Genomic DNA, 14,625 nt, shown 5'->3' with positions numbered 1-14,625 from the left:
TTAGGTCAGGTAATGTCCTGGCTAATTTTATATTAACATGATACAGGCTCGAGTCATTTGAAAGGAAGGAACCTGAATTGAGAAAATGCCTCCGTAAGATCGAGCTGTAGGATATTTTCTTAAAATTATTGATGGAGGAGGTCCCAGCCAGTTCTGGGTGGTACTATCCCTGGGTTGCTGGTCCTAGATTCTATAAAAAAGCAGGCTGAGCAGCCTTGGGAGCGAGCCAGTAAGAAGCACCCCTCCATGGCCTCTCCATTACCTCCTGCATCCAGGTCCCTGCCCTATTTCAATAAGGAACTACAAGTGTAATCCACAAGGAAGTGTAAGCCAATTAAACCCTTTCCTCCCCAACTTGCTTTTTTGGTCATGGTGCTTCATTGCAACAGTAGAAATCCAAACAAGATAGTTTAGAGAAGAGATCTTCACTGATTTACATCATGTGCTTATTAAACTTTGCTTTTGGAATAGCATCGTAGTCCTGTGTAGTTCATTGATCAGGATGTTTATGATCTTATGAAAATTGAATATTTTAATATTTGATTAATTAATTTATTTTGTGCTGAGTAATATCTGTCCCTCGTATAACCATGGGTACCAGGACATTGTATGGACATGTGGCAGTATCCACATCTTGGCAATTTTTAAAATATTGTGCACAATGCTGAAATATTTGGCAAAGGACATAATTCTGTTGTGCAGGACTAATTGCAAATTGCGGATAAGGAATTGTAAATTACACTTGAGAGTTATACGTTTTTGGGTGTCAATTTAAGAACTCCTGGCTGTTATAGCCTTACTGTCTCTTCTCTATTCCCTTAAGAAAAGTTTGCTTTTCAAATGGTTGTTCTTTCCTTGTAGAAAATGTGGATTTCTTCTGCTATGCCCTTGGCCATTTCATGTTGATTTAGGATTTATCCTCTGCCCATTTTTACAAAGAGCTCAGGGCTATGGTAGTGTTTCTGTTCCTGCTAAGCATGTGTGATCCCGAGAATTAATGCTTAGGTGATCAGGGAACTGAAGAAGAGGGTGTGAAGTTCTCTGGCTATATGTGACTTGCCACAGGCGTGATTTCTAACTTTGTTGTTGACCTGGTTGGGATATGCGGCTGCATTTTGTGAGTATTAAAATAGATGTCTTTGTTGCAGGGTTGTGACACAGCTGCTGAAATGGGCCCCATCCATCTACCGGGTCACCAAATTGCCCTGATTAGCAGGAAATGATGCATTAAGCCTTCTCTTTACTGGTCTGCTGTCTCTTCAGATTGCGGTCTGCACTGGACATGTGTTTTCTTGAAGTCATTCTGAAACCCATGGCAGAAAGTGCCCCTCCCCTTGTTGGGTTCATGATGTCAGTCATGCTACTTTAGATCTCTGGCCTTTGTCAAGTCACCAGATCTCTCTAAAATGTGCCTTCCTAGTCTTTGAGGCAGATTCTAATCTGTCCTTCTCAGAGGATTAGAGATAATAAAGACATGCTTGTAAGTTTGCTCTGGGTTGAATGCTCCGGAATATAGCGTAGAATAGTTTGAGTTCAGCAGCTATGAAGAGTGACTTGGATTGGGAACAAACTGAAGGTTCTCATAGGTACCATGTGGACGGCTGTGGGAAACCTGAGGGACTGCCATTGACTTGAGGACAAAAGACTTGGACTTAGTGTAGACACCGCCATTCCTAAATGGGTGTGAGATGTCTCTGTCTAAATCTTAGAATGCTCAAGAGACAGTTGTGCTGGTTTAATAAGGGCTCAGGGCCTTGCTCACAGAGGAGCAGTGTCTGCCTGTGGACTGCTGTTATGTTTCTAGCACATTCTGATAGTGGTGAGTGGGTGATCTGTGCACTGTGGAGGATGCACTGCAGAGCCACACATGAAGGTGTGTGCCAGGCGCAGTGCCAAGTGTCTGTGCTGAGAGACCTCCTGTTGAGCTGTTCCGTGATTGGAGATGCTGTTGGGGAGGGTGCCTCACTGCCCACCATCCCCAGGCAGCCTAGCTCTCTTCTGTGCCAAGGAAATCTACTGGCTGTCAGCTCTGCTGAGGGAGCCAAATGACTTCATTCTAATGGGGCATGAGCCAGCGCAGGGGAATAGGTGATTGATGAAATGGGACGCAAATGGCTCCGAAGAGTTCATTTATTTAACATGGGTGAGCAATTTGCTTCTAGGAAGACGTTGACTCACTCTGACTTCCATTATGCAAAATATCCACAGGAATCTCTGCTCTTAAGATTCATATCAGTCCCTGTGTTCCCCTCTTACCTATTTAATCATCAGTTCAGCGAGTGTTTATGGCAGGATTTGATTTGTGCCAGACACCAGGCCTGGTTTAGGATAACTGCTATATGCATTGCTCAGACTGAACAGGTGGTTGGCACGAAAGCTCTGGGTGAAAGTGAATGGGTGCTTCAGGACCAGAGGAGGGCATCTTTCTTGGCTAGAGAAGACTCCTTTTGAGATTGAGCTAGAGAAGAGCCTATGAAGTGCACTGGAGTGTCACTGGAGAGTGATAAGCAGTGTCTCTCCATCTCTGGGGTCTCTGAGGGACTTTGAGACATGGGGAGGATTGTCTGAGATCCCAGAGATGGAAGGCAGAGAAAAAGAATGAAGACAGAAGCTAAGGAGTGTGGTGGGCTGCCAGGAAAAAGAGGAGGGGAGAGCTGGCTTGCAAATTGGGGCCTTGACATGCCAGTCCTTGTGGCTTAGAGCCTGTACTACTGAAATTCTCTACACTAGAATTCCATTTTTTGCTCTATTTTTTAACCCTTGGTTAACTTTAACATCACATACAAGTCCATATCCTAACTGCTGATTATCAGTGAAGTGGACTGGCTCACTTACAACTGAGCAGGTGGATATAGAACTCCGTATATTACAACTGAGCAGGTGGATATAGAACTCCGTATATTATAACTGAGCAGGGGGATATAGAACTCCATATATTATAACTGAGCAGGTGGATATAGAACTCCATATATTACAACTGTCCAGGGTTTTTATCAAGTGTGCAGCACAGCTCCAGAGCATGGTACATAGGGCGACACCCAGTGTCCACCCCATGCCAGGCACCACGCATTGATTAATTCACTTACGTCTTTTAACCTCCTGAGACAGGTATGGATGTGCTGAGGAGCCCATGTCCTACCTCATGATTCTGACGTTGATCACCTTCCCTGTGTCTTCATTTCTAGAATTGGAGGAAGGGTGTCATCTCTACACACAGTTGTATTTAGAGTCAATGGGAGACTACTTATAGAGTATTTATCATAACCAGCCTATGAAGTCGGCATAGCTAGTAATGGGAAAGGCAGAAATGGTGTACTGTGAGACAAGATACCCTGACTACATCAAAGACTTGGTGGCTTTCCTTGTCTTGATGTCCTTTCCAGTGCTTGTGTGCAGGCAAGCTCTGAGAGAACCCCATGGGGCCCTGTTGAATGCAGAAGCATTTAGGAATACTGGGGCCAGTGGCCTGCAGTGAGATTTCCAGTTGGATATCTACCTGGTGATTAGCATCCTTGCTGGACTTGGAAGAGCAGCACTGTTCTCTTTGGTCCTAGGGTGCTTAGCCTTTTGCCCACTGTGTTTCTTTGGCAGCCCAGTGTAAGCCAAAAGACCCATATCCTGGAAAATAAAAGGGTTAAAGGCACAGACGTTACACGTGCATTGGCTTAGGAAGTGAACCAATGTATTGAAACTCAGTTATCAAAGTATAAAAAATTTTCTAGATAAATGATATCTTTAATTGATATATACAAATAATAAAATTTAACAGTGAGGATAGTGACAGCAGCTTTGAAGTAGTAAGAAGAATAAGTGTTCTGAAATCTCTTTGGCACTTACAAATAGCCGATTTTAGCTGGCCGTGTATAGATCTAGCCTTAGTGCTCATGTGGCAACTGCAATAGAAAGATGGTAGTTTCGGTTGGAGGTTAGCGAACAGAAGGTGCAGCTGTGCTCTCTGGGCATATTTGTGTGTGCACCCTCTATGTGTTAGTGAGGTTGAGAAGACTGTGAGCAGCAGCCTTCACTTTTCCAGGGACGGGATATTTCCCTAGCATTCATGGAGCTACCATAGCAGGAATGAGCATAGACTCCTCAGTGCCACCTAAGTCTCGGGCTGAGTCACAGTTCATCGGCTGCCTCAGCAATGCTTTGCACAGAGGTCTGATTTGGAATCCCATCTTGAGATTTTCAGGCTTGATTCTTTAGTCCCATGACCCTGGCCATTTGAACTGTGCAGAACGGTTACCATGCTCTTCATGCGGGCCTGCTTGCTGTGTGTTTGGTAATGTGGTTTGGTTGGTGCATCTTTTGTGGAAGTATCATAGTGGCGATGCTTTGTTCATAAGTCTCTCTTGTTTTATGCTACAAAGTCCATGTGTCTAGTTACTAGCTATGCTGGCTTTGATATATTCACAAAGACTGTTTTCAGGTTCTTGACTATCCAGTTGCTCTTTTTTTTTTCTGTGTACTAGAGAAGAGTTTAGGGGCGGTGTCTGTAAATTGCCTAATATTCAGAGACTCACCCTCCAGGTTTAGCACCCTTTCATGTCTGTTGCCTGAATTGTTTATTACCATGATGGTTGCCAAATGGATAGGCTTTCTGACCCCATCATTCTTCCCATAAGTATTAATAAACCATTTTACTATAAAACAAAGCCTTTTTCTCATGTATTTGTTTGTATCAGTTTTGGACTTTGTAATATAATTATTTTGATGTTAAATTGTCTCATGTTTGTCTAGTAAGAGCTTTAAAATGACTTCTGTAACTTCTGGGCAAGTTTTCATCATTATTTAGACATCACCTGTCTGTCTGTCTGTCTGTCTGTCTGTCTGTCTGCCTGCCAGCTTTGTCGGATTATAATTGACAAACATCAGGATGTGGTAGCTGGGATGTAATTTACTGCCACATGGAGTTTTTGACTAGCATGCCCAATTCTCTGGGTTCAGTCTTTAGTACCAATAACACACAGAGACACACATGTACACATACCACAGTGTCACACATACAGACACACACTTAAAGTTATACAGTTAGCTATTGTGAAATAATCACCATAAACAAGATAATTAACACATTCATTGCCTCACACTGCTACCTTTCCCCATGGTTTCTTTTTTGTTTGTTTGTTTGTTTGTTTTTTAGCTGATGTCAAGTATGTGGCACTCAGTTGTTCACCTTCGTCATCTTGCTGTGCACTACATCTCTGGGACTTACTTGTATAACTGAAACTCTGTTTGATACCCTGCACCTCTATTTTGTCCTCTTGCAGAGGCTCTGGCAGTCATTGCTCAGATCTTACAGCATGCATCTTTTGGCACGACAGAATGCTGGGGACACATCATGCCTTTGAACTTTTTCTCTGTTGAGTACTGGAGTTAGCTGTTTCTCCAGATGTCTGTAGTTCTTTAGCATAATTTAATCTTAACCTCCATAATTTCAAGAAGTGATAGTCATTACCCATTGATTTTTAGGTGGGAATGTCCAAGCTATTAATTAGCAACTTTTCAAATCCCCAAACTGCTAACTGGCTGCACCAGAATTTTGAATTTGATGGCAAAGTAACATTTATGAGTGGGGAACCGCCAAACTGTACCCCTATTTCATAACAGAGATGCTAAGACTCATAGGTTTACAATCTAATTTCCCAAGGCTATACTAATTAGCAGTGGTCCAGCCCAGCCTCTGTTCTCACTGTTTTGGACACCTCTCAAATGCCACTCACTCTTCACTCTCCTGTATATCCTTTGTTTCAGGTTTGTGAGGTTTTTCTGTGAAGCATCAGAAAGTGTAGTGAGGCATTGCTAGAGTGTCATGAAATCAGAGGGATGGGTGAATCAAATGGCTTTGAGGATATTTCACAAACAGCTTTTGGGTATTGGGAACATGGCTTTCTACTTCGTGTTGAGTATTAGCTTTATAGTACTATCATGAAACACACAAGATATCTTATAAAGGGAAAAGGCTTGGTTTAGCGTACAGTTTTGGAGGTTGCAGCCCAGGCTTGGGCTGTTAGGTTGTGTTGGGAAAGCAGTGAAGGGGAACACCTGGTAGAAGAACTGTTCACTTCAGGTCTAGGAAGCAAAGTGAAACGGGGTGAGGTCCTACAGTTCCTCTTAAGGGTGTACCCGCAATTACTCTAGGACCATTCACCACCCCCATGTCTCAAAGAAATGTCTACTGCCTCCCATAGCGACACCCATGATGGCCTTCTGGGAAGTATGGAGACTGTCATTCCTGTCTCCTCCTGCAGGTGGTGCTGTGTTACTATGGCTTGAGCCTGAGTCTGGCTCAGAGCCTGTAGTCTGTGGTTTTAAAAATCCAGAGCTAGCCACATGTGTTTGCATAATGGCAAGCCATCTTCCTTGGCTTCTGCCCCTAATGTCAGATGCCCGTTGTCATTTCCAGGAAAAGCAACAATCAGAGTATGAAGGGCTGACTGGGGACTTAAAAGCAGAACAGAACATCTATGCCCATCTGGCAAAGACTCAGGACACAGACAGGTAAGTGATTCTCTTCAGACACTACAGCCACACATACTTCCTGAGTAGTACTGCTGGTTTCTGAGCAGGAAAAGCCCCACCCATCATAGCAATCCTTCAAAGTAGTTAGCTAGTGAACATCTCTTTTAATGGTCAGATATGCCTATTTTCAATCAAAAATTGACTGTTTAGAACAACAAAATTAGCATTAAAATAGAACATTTGCTCTGAGGTTCAATTCTTTATTGTGTATTTAGGAAGTTGCTTTATGTGTCTACTCTCAGATGTTTCTCATAGCTGTTGCACGAGGAAAATACCGATGTTATACCCATTGCATGTGATCACTTGAACCAAGAAAGGTTAGGTGACTTGTCCAAGGTCACACTGGTGTTGGCAGATCCCTGGGACCTAGCCATATCTCCTTTGAGTGACTTATGTCTGTAGAATTGCTAAAATGATTTAGTGTTGTTGCAGGATGGTGAGGACGGTCAGCTGAATCCAGTGGTATTCCTGTTAGCCTCCTGCCCCTAGCTCTACCTCTGTGTCCCCAGTAGGTAGCCTGTTCTGACCTCTGTTTGCGCTTCTGTAAATAACTGGTCTTTACTCAGGATAGTTATAATTGAAAGATGACGGTATCTATTATTCATTTCCAAATAATAGAGAAACAGAAGTGGGTGGTGATTGTGATGGAGCAAGATTGGCCATAGCTTCCTGGTTATTGGTCTATGGAACAGAGAGGTGGAAAAAGGACTCAGTATTTTAGTTTGCTGTTTTCTGAGTATATCCCCAAATTTCGATAGTTAAAAGCATGACCCTTCTTTTTCTTTTACCAATGCCTTTTGCTCTTCCCACACTGGACTCTTCAATATTCCCTAGCCTATGTGCACCTGCCTCTGTCATGCCCTGCTGTTCCCTGCTCTAATGGGCCGGTGTCTCCCTACTCTGTCTTAAAATCCCCCTTCAGAAGTAGCCCAAGTCAGGAGGCTCATCTGGTCCCCAAGTCCTCACTGTGTCCCCACCCCCTCTCTCAAAGCAGGATTCTCTATCTGCAGGGACCAGTTCCCAGGCATGGCAGAGCAGGTGCTAGGGGACTGCTCTGTTTAGGAATGCCCCTCCTCCAGCACTGATCGTCCAGGTTATGAAGTAATTTTCAGACTTTAGATCTGAAATGAGTTTAGAGAAGGCGGAAAATATGCTAATGGAGCTGGGCTGTGTGGACATATCTCAGGAAGCCTGGCCATTTCACTGTGGGGAAGGCATGGAGTCCGGCATGGAAGCTCAAGGGGGAGAGACATTTTTCTTTCATTGTATAATATCTCTGACAGGATCCCGAGTAGACGCTGTGCTCAGTGGGGCTTTAAGGGTGGGATGTAGTTTCTCTTGAGCACTCTCAGCGTCTGAATGGTTCCTAGTTTTGTAAGCTTCTTCCTAATGAATAAAAACATGAATGAGACTCGAGAGGGCCAAGGCTGTAGCTAATGAACAAGGATGCTTAAAAGGTTTCATATTCATCCGTGGACCTGGATTCACATCCCAGCTCCAGCACTTACCAGGTCCAAGCTTTTGGATTCCACCTCTCACCCTGAGTCTCAGTTCGTGTGTTTGTAATGTGGTGAAGGGCTGGCCTGCCCACTCCTTACCTAATCCTTGCCTATTCCAACTAATATCTGTGCTTTCCTACTTACCTCCCTTCCTCCTTCCTTCCTTTCTTACCGTCCTCCTAACTTACCTACCTCCACATCTACTTACCTGTCTACTTTCCTATCCACCTCCTGTCTTCCAGCCTTGATAACATTGTTACATAGCATGAAATAGTTCAAATGAGAAGGCCTCTATAGGTTCATGTATTTGAGTACTTGGTCCCTGTTGAGAAGGCCTCTATAGGTTCATGTATTTGAGTACTTGGTCCCTGTTGCTGAAATTGTTTTAGAAACATTAGGAGGTTCATTACTACATGTGTGTTTTGAGGTTTTAAAAGCCCACACCTTTCACCGTCAGCTCCGTGACACGTACTTGTGTATCAAGAAATAAGCTCTGGACATGTCCCAGTGCCATTCTTCTCCCTGCCATGATGACTATAGACTAATTCTCTGAAACTGTAAGTCACAATGAACTCTTCTATATGCTGCCTCAGTCATAGCATCTTAGAACAATAATAGAAGGGTGTCTGAGGCGTGAGGATGAGGCTGTATAAATTTTAATGCTGCCTGGTAGTCATGAAGCTCTCAGCATTTATTAGTAATAGCATCAAAAGCCCAGTCTCCCTGTCCTCGCTGCAGATAGATAGCTATGGGGTTTTGAGTGCTCAGACCTTGGTGAACACAGAAGACAAAATTATGGATGAGAGCCAGTTGAGTTCCTCGTTGTAGTTTAATACTGCTCACTCTGGAAATGTCATAAAGGTAGTGTCCTATGACGACATACTTGTGATTAAAGTGAGAAAGGAAGGGATAGCCATCATGAGCCTGGTCATTTTAGCTTGGCAGTACTCATAAGTTGATGATTTTAGTTCCATATTGTCGTGAAGAATGATCAGAGCTTAGACCTAGGATCTATGTGGAGGCCCTTGCTGAAATGTTCTTTCAACCAGAGGTGACTTCAGTTGTTGTTTACCTCAGCGGTATGGGAATATTTGGGGCTAGATGTATATAGTCTACAGCGGCTATCCTATATACTGTAGGATGATGATAATATTCCTAGTTCTGCCTGCTGGCTGGTGTCATACTGCTCTATCCAGGTATAGTTATGGCAACCAAAACTGTCTCCAGATAGTCCCAAATATCTTCAATGGGTGCAAAATCCTCTCTAGATGAGAATACCTATTGCAATTCCCAAGGCGGGGGGAACTTTGGATCATCACATGAATAAGAAAAGGTAATGATGTTTGCTGAGTGTATACCAAGCTTCCTCATATAATACCTCATTTAAGCCCCAAAACCAACTCACTGGAACATGGTAATTGTCTCATTTTGTAACTGAGGCAGCTTACTGGACTGGCCTAGTGCTGTAGAGCTGGTTAGCTGTACTGTCCTCCTTTGAACCTCGTATTTCTCCTCCTGGCCATTCTGTTCTGCCACCTTGTTCCAAGAAGAACGCACAGTGCTTGTTTTTCTCTGAGCAAACCCACATTTGTTCCACTGGTTTCTCACACCTCGCAGAGACTCTGGGGTTGGGAAAACAGAAGTGAGAGATCTGAAGCATCAGCTATGCACTTCTCACCCTGTCAGGAAATAGAAGCATTAGTGTAGTGGGTAGCCTGCCCCAGCCTAATGGGAGGAGCTTCCCTGGTTAAATGTCCCGGCAGCATGCCCCATGCAAACCTGTGCTGTGCTGTGACACCTAGGGAAGGAATTCCATCTGCCAAACAAATGGACCCTTATGATTACGTTGAAGGGGAGGTAGGTTCAAGTTTCATAGGCCCTTCTGCCACATGAAGGCTGCTTCACAGTGAACCGTCCTCAGCATACAAGCAGGAAAGAATCAACAGAAAACCACATTTCCTCCAATGTCTGTTGGTTTGTGTGTGTGTGTTTTCATTGATGGAGCTGGAGAAGTGGAGCTTGAGTCTGTTTCCTACAAAAGCCCAGCAACAGCTCCCAACCACTCTAGGAAAATGTGACATAAAAGCTTATGAGCCCTTGCCCCAGAAAAATCCATATATTTATACATTTTTACAGATAGTTACAGAGCAGTGATGAACCCTGTCAGGGAACTGTATGTCAGATGCTGGAAGAGAGCGATATATTTCTTAGTGTTTAAGCAGGAAACTTTAAAAATGTTCACTTTAAAAATGTTCCTGTGCTTTGATCCACTGCATAGCTGAGCATCTTTAAGGAAGTAACCCGAATGTCAAGCTACCCAGCGGGCTCAAAGCTCTACAGTGGGGACAGTGTCTGTGCTGCGGGTGTCCTCTGAGAGCTGAGTGTGTGTCATTCAGATCATGGGGCACTTGCACATGGATGTAAGTCCAAATCCTTTCTCTGGATCTGCACCGTCTAGAAGAACAGCTATTAGCAATGCGATTACTTAAACTTACACTTACTTTCCATTTAATAACATTAAACATTCAGTTCCTTGGTACATTAAGCCCCATTTCAGATGTTGAGTAGGCACATTAGCTAGTGGCTGCTGTATTAGACAGCGTATAGAACATGCCCATCACTGAAGGGACTTCTTTGGGAAGAGTTCCTCACGATTAATGCAGCTCTAAGAGGCATACCCTTTTTATGTCCTCACTGGGTTCTGGGCTTCTTGTACTGTGTTGTTGACCAACATGTGAAACCCAATACCTGCACTTACAGAACAATGCGTTCATACTGTGCATCTTTCAGTTTGGTTGAGTTACTACAATCAAATTCTATTGGCCATAAATTGGTCTGCTTCTGTCTTACTGTGGAACTTACCTTTCTTTAGTTTTCCTTTCCTCCTGACCCTCACCCCAGTATAATCTTTAGCTCTGATCCCTCTCTTCTGAAGCCTGGATGCTGGGTGAGCGAGCCTCCTATACACTAAGGCTCCTCCAGGCATTAGTCGAAGCAGTGGAGCATTCTCGAGAATGAGATGCCTTCTACCTGCTGTGCCTGTATTAGACATTAGCAAGGAGTGAGTCGGAGTGAATGGAGAACTGTCACCTGCTCGGAAACGATGTGCTCATTGAAAAGGTTACCAGAAACCGTTAGGAATATGGGTGAATATTTAAGCAAGGGACACACAGTTCTACTTTGCACGCCTAGTGGCATTTAGACTTCGAGGAAACACTTGTGGAGAAAAGGATTCAGGAGAGATAGCATGTGTTGATCAGTGGGGGCATCGTGGCAATTCTTATTTCCTCCATAGTTACCTTTTCTTTTGTGATAAACATGATTGCTTTTATAACCAGAAAAAAAAAAAAACAACAACAAAAACCCTACATGTGACATAAAAACCCCAGATTTGCTAGGCTTTGTATCTGAAAGCATAAATGAATCTGTCTTATAGTTTCTGCTGTCTGCTTTTCCCAAGTGTCAGCAACCTGCAGGCTGAGCTGAAAGAGGTCCTTGCCCTTCGGAAGCAGCTGGAGCAGGATGTTCTTGCCTACCGGAACCTGCAGAAGGCCCTGCAGGAGCAGCTCAGTGAGATTCGGAGTCGAGAAGGTACAGGCTCCTTTCTATGCCTTTCCCGTTGATTGTTTTCCACAAAGTGTCTTAGCTGAACATAAAGAAACCCTAGACCAGAGGTAGAATGTCCCCAGAATCGTCTCTACTGACTGAGTCTGCATCTGCTGGGCTTCAGCCTTCCTAAAGGAAGGGGCCATTAAAAGTCTCTTCATTCTGTAGAGGATTGATCTATGGCTGGGTTGTTTCCCACCCACCTATGTGTATTATTTGCTATTCTAGCTCCAGATAACCTGGGGCTCTGGTAATCAATCCTCATTGAGTGCACTTTTCCTGCCTTAGCTCCACAGAGCAGGACCACACAGACACTGAGTAAGATTGCTGGTTTAAAATCATGTACAGAGGCACCAGGACTAGGAACCATGGGATGGCACAGTGCATCTGGGCTCTCTGTTTTACTATGCATTGGGCACCTTATATTCTCGTTGGTGTCTTGGCTCCTTTCTGCATCTCCAGTCCTGCTGCTTGGCATGTGTGGTAGAAACTGGTTGTTGCTATAGTGCTTGACTTTTCTGTAGCCTGTTCTAGGTACAAGGTGCACAGCTTTAGGCTCTTGCCTTTCCATCTCTGCTCCTCACAGTCACCAATTTGGCAGAGAAGGTGTTAACATTCCTGTATGGATGAAGGCGCTGAGCTGAGCTGGGCATGGAGCCATTCATTGATTTGCATCATCTGACCCAGGATGTACTAATTGGAAGTCGAGTGCTCTGTTGTAGGAGCGCCACCCCTGGCCATGTGTATTAAACAGGACTCTGTGGTAGTGCTTCACTCAGTGAATGTACTCTGCCTCGGATTCTTCCCGCGCTAGGAGAATGCAATGTGTGCCGTGGGAAGCAAACCCTAACACACCGGTAACCGATACCCTTTAGTATTCCCACTGGCAGGCAGGCAGGTTTTAGATTCGGTGTATACTCTCTTCCTAAAGAACTCTCGAACTTTGGGACCGGAAAAGTGTATCAGCCACTTTCATGTACCTTCAAGTTTGTGCTTGGGATCTCATCTAAATTCTGTGTAGTCATAGCTAAGCCAGTCCCGGTCTTATTTGAACTGAAATTACCATTTACTTGTGCCATTGATAGTGGTCTCCAGGTACAGCACTTGCTAGGCAAATTAAAATTCAGGATTGGCTACAGTAATAGCCTACAGAGCAGATGAGCCACACATTGAGCCATCAGCTTTGTGAGCATGCAGTTACTTTTGCTGTGAAGGCTATGCTTTGACTCCTGTGTGCTGCAGCTCCCCTAACCCATCCCCTTGCAATTGCTTTGGGTAAAAGACATGGGGGAGAGCCTTGGGAGGAACTGTTTCTAGTAGTGTTTCTCCTGTCCCCTACCCTACTCATTCATTCATTCATTCACTCATTCATTCATTTATTTATTTTGTGCAGAAGAGCCGTTTTCATTTTATAGCGATCAAACATCGTATCTGAGTATTTGCCTTGAAGAGCACAATCAGTTCCAATTGGAGCATTTTTCTCAAGAAGAACTCAAGAAAAAGGTATTGACCCGACCTGTTCACTTCTCGGGCCTGTTCTTATCTCTTTGGTTCCTGATCTCAGAAGTATGCAGGTCTCAAGCCCCTTTCCTTTCCTGCCTGCTGTATCTTTTAGGAATTGCTGCATGGCTTCTTACATGCATGGAGCTATCAGTGCTCCCCAGGGTAGATTCTCATTTCTGGGCTGGATACCTTAGCCCAGGCCCACTTTCCTGAGAAAAGTGGCCCACCGTCTACAACGAGCAAGTCACATTTCTCAACTCATTCACTTCCTTGTACCTTATACTGCTTGATCTCCTTCCATACTGATTGGGGACTATTTGGTTACTTGTGTCTACATGACTGGAAGGTGAGCCTCTTAAATATAGTATTAGTGTTATTTTTATTTCTTTCCTTCCAGGACCTGGCACATGTAGCAGGAACTCATAGATTTGAACAAATGTGGTTTTAAGCTTGATCATTGCATCTATCTTTTTTAAATGCAAGGTTTTCAGTCTATAGATATGGTTAAAGTGGCATAATATCTCAAAGGATCATTGTTAGGAATAGGTAATGTGTGTGTGTGTGTGTGTGTGTGTGTGTGTGCGCCAAAGATTGGTGTTGGGTGTCTTCCTCTATCGCTCTCCTCCTTATTTTTTTGAGCAGGGTCTTTTACTGAACCTGGAGCTCATTCATTTAACTAGATTGCTGGGCAGCTGGATCTAAGAGTTTGCTTGTCTTCCCTCCTCTCCTATCACCATGGGCTTCCAGGCTTTTATGTGGGTGCTGGGTATACGAATTCAGATTCTCATGCTTGTGTGGCGGACACTTTACTGACTGGCTATCTTCCACTCCATGGATCTGGGCTTTGTTTCTCTTTTGAGTCTTGCACATCTACGTGCATAGATGAGGTAGATTTTTTTTTCTTTTTAATTTTCTTTAAAGGTTAAGAACCTTTTGAAAAATTATTAGATGTTGGCATTTGGAACTCATAGGAAACAAAATGAGTCTGCTCAATTGCCTGTGCACTTGGCCTAGCAAGACCTGGACCTGGAGTACTGGGCTGAGCTTAGGCACTGTGTGCTGTCTTCCTTGGAGTCTGCTGCTCTGTCCCATGTTGGCTCTTTGATTCTTGGTACGTGTTACACAGTTTTCCAGATGTGCCAGCTGTGCCAGCCAGACAGTGAACTTCTTTGTATGACTGGTTCCTCATCAGGAAGGAGTTTTGCCGAGAATGATTGACTAAACCTCGTAGCGTGTGTGTGTGTGTGTGTGTGTGTGTGTGTGTGTGTGTGTGTGTGTGTATTGCTCTAAGGACAGCTCATTATAACTGTCATCGCTAACTGTGCATAGAGAGAAGGAGGTCTCTGCTATGAAGGATGATCTGACATAGTTGGAGAAACTTCACCTCTGGGGAGTCTTTCTTCCAGAATGCTTTGTCACAAGACAGAAACATGTTAGTTGCCATTGACCAAATGCCTCTAGTGTTCTGTGGCTGTGATCCTAGCACATTCTCATT

The 14,625-nt window shown here is 44.0% G+C and overlaps 1 protein-coding gene across 2 annotated transcripts in view; it reads left to right on the top strand.

The window, feature by feature from the left end:
• Cdk5rap2 (CDK5 regulatory subunit associated protein 2) overlaps window positions 1-14,625 on the top strand; it is a 193,581-nt gene that overhangs the window by 96,740 nt on the left and 82,216 nt on the right. For both annotated transcript variants that reach the window (NM_001313762.1, NM_145990.4), the window contains 3 exons: window positions 6,407-6,501; window positions 11,482-11,612; window positions 13,021-13,130. In NM_001313762.1, the coding sequence (NP_001300691.1) occupies window positions 6,407-6,501; window positions 11,482-11,612; window positions 13,021-13,130 (336 nt within the window). The remainder of the gene's footprint in view (window positions 1-6,406; window positions 6,502-11,481; window positions 11,613-13,020; window positions 13,131-14,625) is intronic.

The sequence above is a fragment of the Mus musculus genome, chromosome 4 (assembly GCF_000001635.26).
Source record: "Mus musculus strain C57BL/6J chromosome 4, GRCm38.p6 C57BL/6J".
NCBI lineage: Eukaryota > Metazoa > Chordata > Mammalia > Rodentia > Muridae > Mus > Mus musculus.
Note: the sequence above shows the minus strand (reverse complement) of the source record. Positions and strands in the feature narration are given on the sequence as shown.